The sequence below is a fragment of the Myotis brandtii genome, unplaced genomic scaffold, assembly GCF_000412655.1.
Source record: "Myotis brandtii unplaced genomic scaffold, ASM41265v1 scaffold986, whole genome shotgun sequence".
Classification (NCBI taxonomy): domain Eukaryota; kingdom Metazoa; phylum Chordata; class Mammalia; order Chiroptera; family Vespertilionidae; genus Myotis; species Myotis brandtii.
The window spans coordinates 747,719-754,357 of NW_005372102.1; the positions used below are offsets into that span (position 1 = coordinate 747,719).

Genomic DNA, 6,639 nt, shown 5'->3' on the forward strand with positions numbered 1-6,639 from the left:
AAACACGGGGACGCTCACTCTGCAGAAGGGTCGCCTTCCCCTTGCCTCCGGGTCCACCAGGGAGGCCTGCTGGTTGCCCCCCCCCCGCCCCCAATCGGGTACCCCTGGCCAGCACTGAGCTGGGGACAGCTCCCAGGCCCTGTCCCTGTGTCCCTGAGGACATTTCCGGAGCCTTCCATGGGGCCAGAAGGCGAGGCAGGCAGCGGGGCTGGGACAGGTCGGCCCCTCCCCGGGTGCAGGGGCACAGCTCAAGGTTGTCAGGAAGCCGCTAGGGTCACACACCTGAGCACCAACATGCACATCCGGGTGTCAGGGGGGTTCGTTTCTGTTACAAGATCTGTATATGGCACCGCGTGCCCACCACCCAGTCACATCCTCTCTGTCACCAGATATTAGGACCCCCTCCTCCCCCACCCCCAAAAAAAAAGCCGGCAGCCCCCTCTGCTGTGTGTGTTCACAAGTCCAGTTTTCTATCCACGTGATGAAGTCATAGCTTTTCTGACCGACTCCTTTCACTCAGCACACTGCTCTCAAAGTGGAGGGAGCTCTTTAAACTACAAATCGATCCCAGGGATCCCCTCGGGGTGTGAGGAGCTCTGCAGCCTCAGCCCCCAACCGGTCCTCCCCCCACAGGATGCTTCTGGCACCTGGGCTGGGTCCGCCCCCCTCCTTGCTCGGCCGCTTGCCTGTCCCTGGGGTCCTCTGTCACCGAGCCTCCCTCAGTGACCACGGCAGCCCCGATGGCATCCAGCCAGCCCAGAGCCGAGGAGGGGCTGCAGGGTGGGTGAGGGCGGTAGCCTGGGCCCCGGCGTTGGTCCCAGTCATCTCGGGATTTGTCTTACTGCACGGACGTGGGGAAGTGCATGGCACGTGCTCTTTTCACAGGGGGGACGCCGTGCGGCTGCCGCCTGGATCTAGAAGCGCACAGGCAGCCCCGGGGGGACCCGGCCTGCAAGTGCGCTGTGACCTGGCCTGCCAGGCGACCAGACCCTCTGCTCCTCCCCAGGACACAGCCCTGCCTCCTGCACTCGCTTTCAATCCTCCAGGCCTCAGACTTCCCACCTAGGCCGAAGGGCTGGACCAGGGTCTCTGTCCTTCACACCTGTCCAACTTGAGCAGCTCGTAAAGGGCACAGGAGAGAGGCCCTGGAGTGCTTCCTGGAGGAGGTGGCTCGCTCCCAGGAGTCCCCAGGCAGAGCGGGGAGGACGAGGTGGCAAAGGCTCTGGTACAGATTCTTGCACAAACACACAGCACTGTGGGTCACCTGGAGGCCCCCCCCCCCCCGATCCTCACAGGCGGGCAGCCCAGCGCCCATGGGGCGGGCCTTACCTCCAGCACGTGCCCCGTGATGAACTTCTCGCAGCCGTCACAGCGGATGCCGAACTTGGCGTGGTAGTCGGCCTCGCAGTAGGGCAGCCCGTCCCTGCAACGAGCCAGGCAGTCAGGATGGGCGGGGTCACCCCAGCACCCCAACGCCCACAACCCTCGCCCGTGAGAGGGGCTGTGGCAGAGGGACAAGCCCACTTCCTCCTCCTCCAAGTGACAGGACCACCCTCCATGCTCCGCAGGCGGGAGCACGGCCTCCGCCATCACACCAGCCCCACGAGGAACCACGAAGATGGCCCCATTTCATGGATGGAGGAACTGAGGTGCACAGAGCTGGGGCCACCTGCCCAGCAGCAGAGTGAGGGGCGGTGGCGCCCCCAGAGGTTGACAGCGGGCCTATTCCACGCCAGGTGCTGGTGGTGGCGGTGGGATTAGTGACGAATGACACCATTTGGGGCACTGCTCCTGGGTGTGTGGGCAGCCTGGGGCAGGTCGCATAAACACGGAGCCCCCACTGAGGGAGCCGTAAGAAAAAGGACCCGATGCCCTAACTGGTTTGGCTCAGTGGATAGAGCGTCGGCCTGCGGACTGAAGGGTCCCAGGTTCGATTCCGGTCAAGGGCATGTACCTTGGTTGCGGGCACATCCTCAGTTGGGAGTGTGCAAGAGGCAGCTGATCGATGTTTCTCTCTCATCAATGTTTCTAACTCTCTATCCCTCTCCCTTCCTCTCTGTAAAAAATCAATAAAATACGTATATTTTTTTAAAAAAGAAAAAGGACCCAAGTGCAGCTCATGGACGGGAGATCACGCAGGCACCGCGCTGGGTCCAGCACCTGCCCAACCGGGAGCTCTTTTTTTTTTTTTTTAATTTCAGAGAGGGAAAGAGGGAGAGCGAGAGAGAAACATCAACGATGAGAGAGAATCATCGACAGGCTGCCTCCTGCCCGCCCCACATTGGGGATCGAGCCTGCAATCCAGGCGTGTGCCCTGACCAGGAATCAAACCATGACCTCCTGGTTCATAGATCGACACTCAACCACTGAGCCACACCGGCCGACTGGGAGCTCATTTAAAAGTGACTGCAGTTACTATGATGATCAACCTCCCCTAGTCACGGGGTGCCTGCGGGAGGGGAGGGGCCTGCTGGGGGACAGGCCCAGGGCTGCAGGGGCACCTCTGCCTGCACAGCCTCCCTGAGGGTGAAGCCTTGGCTCACAGGACAGGGAGGTAGAAATGGGGCCCGAGGAGCCACTTCAAATGCCGCCGACCTCAGGGCCCTGCGATTCCCCACGAATGGGTGGATGTGCAGCAAACCCCAGAGGTTCAAAGATGACGTCTCCATGGCAACACCAAGGCGTCCTCCTCCTCAGTTCTGGGACAGTCTGGAGGCTGCTAAGTCACAGCGCAGTGTGGGCCGCTGCCACGTGCCGCTGCGGTCTAGGGGGCGGGGCGGCTCGTTTCATCCTCGCACTCTGTCTGCCAGGCCGCCTGAGTCACCCCTCCCTCTACCTCGACAGGAGCCCGGCCCGCACGGGGGCTTCTCCTGAAAACGGTTTAGCCTGAGGTAAGTGTAGAGGCACATGCAGTTGAAAGAAAGAAAACACAGACCAGCAAGACCTCCTGCAGAATCAGAGGATAAGGCCACCAGGGAAGTGACATGGGTCCACCTCCTGTGCATGTGTGTGTGCATGTGCCAGTGCATGTGTGTATGTACATGTGCCAGCATGTGTGCATTCGTGTGCATGCGCCAGTGTATGTCTGTGCCAGCACGTGTGTGCATGTGCCAGTGTATGTGTGTGCCAGCATGTGCATGTGTGTGCATGTGCCAGCATGTGTGCACATGAGCCAGTGTATTGTGCCAGCATGTGTATGTATGTGCAAGCATGTGTGCACATGAGCCAGTGTATGTGTGCCAGCATATGTGTGCATGTGCCAGCACGTGTGCATGTGTGTACATGTGCCAGTGTATGTGTGCCAGCATGTGTGTGTGCATGTGCCAGCATGTGTGCATGTGTGCATGTGCCAGTGTATGTGTGTACCAGCATGTGATTGTGTGTGCATGTGTCAGTATATGTGTGTGCCAGCATGTGCATGTGTGCACATGTGCCAGTACATGTGTGCGCGCCAGCATGTGCATGTGTGTGCACGCCAGCATGCATGTGTGTGTTGCATCCGTGCCGTTTTATCACAGGACTTCTTTTAACACGGTCAGTTCCTGTGATGCTCTATCCCAGTGATGGCGAACCTTTTGAGCTCGGCGTGTCAGCATTTTGAAAAACCCTAACTTAACTCTGGTGCTGTGTCACATATAGAAATTTTTTGATATTTGCAACCATAGTAAAACAAAGACTTATATTTTTGATATGTATTTTATATATTTAAATGCCACTTAACAAAGAAAAATCAACCAAAAAAAATGAGTCCGCGTGTCACCTCTGACACACGTGTCATAGGTTCGCCATCACTGCTCTATCCCTCGGGGCATGAGAACTAGCGGAGGCTCCAGGAGAGCTGCGCAGAGAGCCCCTGGCTGCGCACTCTGAGCCCGAGACCGCGTGCTGCACCCTCACTCCCTCCTGTGCCAGGGACTCGCCTGTCTCTGTCCCCTGAGCTCCGGATTAAATGCACGCCCTCGGCAAACCAGGTGCCCATGCAGGGCCGAGGTCTCCCAGCAGCTCCCTCCCCGCAAACCAGCCATCGGCCTCCTGAGCGCAGGCGGGAAGCGCTGTGTGGCCCGCGGCGGAGCTGCCTGTGCGGCCGGCGCTGGAGAGTCTCAGCACTGTCATGTCGTGACAACCCAGACTGCTCAGCCCTGGCCCCTCACGCGGGGCTGGCGGCGGCTGACAGCACTTTGCATTGTGCAGGAGAGCCGGGGAGGGCGACCCAGGGATGGGCGCGGGGAAGCGTGTGACAGTCAAAGATGAGAGCACGGCATCTGCTCCATCAGCAAAACGAATGGCGGTGGAGTCTGCAGACCCCGCCAGGGAAGCCAGGCTGAGCCGTGTGGGGACAGACACGCCAGTCCCAGCCAGGGTTCCTGTCTAACCATGGAGACGGGAGGGATGAGCGCGGTGGAAGGCAGGGGACAGACGGAGGCCGACCCCGGGGCTCCGTTCCGACGCCCGCTGCTCACTTGCTGATGTACTCGGCGCTCAGCTCCTTCCCGCAGGCCTTGCACCTAAAGCAGCCCAGGTGCCAGTGCTTGTCCAGAGCCACCAGGGACTGGCCGCTTTGGATTTCTGTGCCGCAGCCCCCACAACCTGGGAGGAAGAGGAGAACACAGATGTCATTGCTGGGGCTCAGAGGAGGGGGAGCCTCACCACTGGGTCTTGGGACACCCCTACAGCAGTTAGAGTGCCCCAGGGAGCAGAGAGAGGGGACAGTCCGGCTGCTGTGCTTAGGGGACCCTGCTACAGGGCAGGGGGGCAAACATGTAGAAAACAAATCACAAAGCTTGTTCCCACGTGGCGGAGCTGACTGCATGCACTGGGCCGTGCTGCACATGCTGACTGCATGCACTGGGCTGTGGCTGGGCGCTGACTGCATGCACTGGGCCGTGGCTGAGCACTGACAGCATGCACTGGGCCGTGGCTGGGTGCTGATTGCGTGCACTGGGCTGTGGCTGGGTGCTGACTGCATGCACTAGGTCATGGCTGTATGCTTACTGCATGCACTGGGCGCCGTGCTGCACATGCTGACTGCATGCACTAAGCCATGGCTGCATGCTGACTGCATGCACTGGGCTGTGGCTGAGCGCTGACTGCATGCACTGGGCCATGGATGGGCCCTGACTGCATGCACTGGGCCATGGCTGGGTGCTGACTGCATGCACTGGGCCATGGCTGTATGCTTACTGCATGCACTGGGCTGTGGCTGGGCGCTGACTGCATGCACTGGGCTGTGGCTGAGCGCTGACTGCATGCACTGGGCCATGGATGGGCCCTGACTGCATGCACTGGGCCATGGCTGGGTGCTGACTGCATGCACTGGGCCATGGCTGTATGCTTACTGCATGCACTGGGCTGTGGCTGGGCGCTGACTGCATGCACTGGGCCGTGGCTGAGCACTGACAGCATGCACTGGGCCGTGGCTGGGTGCTGATTGCGTGCACTGGGCTGTGGCTGGGTGCTGACTGCATGCACTAGGTCATGGCTGTATGCTTACTGCATGCACTGGGCCGAGGCTGTGCGCTGACTGCATGCACTGGGCTGTGGCTGAGCGCTGACTGCATGCACTGGGCCATGGATGGGCCCTGACTGCATGCACTGGGCCATGGCTGGGTGCTGACTGCATGCACTGGGCCATGGCTGTATGCTTACTGCATGCACTGGGCTGTGGCTGAGTGCTGACTGCAAGCACTGGGCCGGGAGCTGGGGAGACAGAGGCCTGCCTGCCAGGGGTGGAGCATCTGGGCCTGGGCAGTAGGTGCACCCTCCAGCCAGAGCCAGGACAGTCCCAGGGCTGCTGGCAAGCTCTGGCTTTCCCACATTATCACACCACTCAAACCACATGCAACTTTGGGAAACAACTTTAAGACAGACTTGAGCTCCAAGATCCAGCGCCTGAGGGAAGGGGCTTTCCTCCACTCGCTGCCCAGGCTGGGGGACCAAGTGGAATGAATGTGTGCACGTGTGAATGAATGGGAACCACGTGGGCAAGGGCCTGGCTCCAGAAATCAGTAGGAACCCCCGCTCTGTCCCAGGCCATGTGGCCCTGGTGCTGGGACACTACAGCGACCTCACAGGCAGGGTGGGCTCCAAACACGCCACCTCTGCGGTGGGATCCTGGCAGCAGCAGGGCCCGGAACGCGGGGCCCCAGCCCAGTCCCCACATCCCTCTGGGTCCCGAAGAGTCACCCGCGCTGGAAGAGGCCAGCACCTGCCTGCGCCTGCCCCCCTCTCACTCTGCCCCACACCCACAGGCCAGCTGGTGTTCCTGCTTTTATAGGAACAACCTCCAGCTTCTGCATGCAAGAAGCACGTATTGAGCACCTACTACATACACACCCTGGCCAGGCTCCTGCGATGTGCAGCCCTGACCACAGGAGCCCAGAGTTCAATGCTCTTTTAAGGGCTCTACCCAAGGGGCTTCTAGATGGCCTGGAATTAACGGTGGGGAGCTGAGTGAGCTGGAGGCAGAGAACGAGAAGTAGGCCAGGAGGGCTTCCTGGAGGAGGTAGGCCAGACCTGGGCCAAACGCAGGAAGGGAGGTGGGTGAAAAGCAGGAGTGGCACACAGGGCAGCGGGCACAGCCTGTGCAAAGGTTTGGCGGCACGAACGTACCAGAGATTTCTATCCCGGTTCCCTTCCTTA

At 60.3% G+C, this 6,639-nt stretch overlaps 1 protein-coding gene across 1 annotated transcript in view; it reads right to left on the reverse strand.

Moving 5' to 3' along the window:
- ABLIM2 (actin binding LIM protein family, member 2) overlaps window positions 1–6,639 on the reverse strand; it is a 90,544-nt gene that overhangs the window by 63,642 nt on the left and 20,263 nt on the right. The window contains exons 6-7 of the mRNA XM_014533444.1: window positions 4,461–4,587; window positions 1,330–1,423 (exon numbers count right to left, since the gene is read on the reverse strand). Coding sequence (XP_014388930.1) covers window positions 1,330–1,423; window positions 4,461–4,587 — 221 coding nt within the window. The remainder of the gene's footprint in view (window positions 1–1,329; window positions 1,424–4,460; window positions 4,588–6,639) is intronic.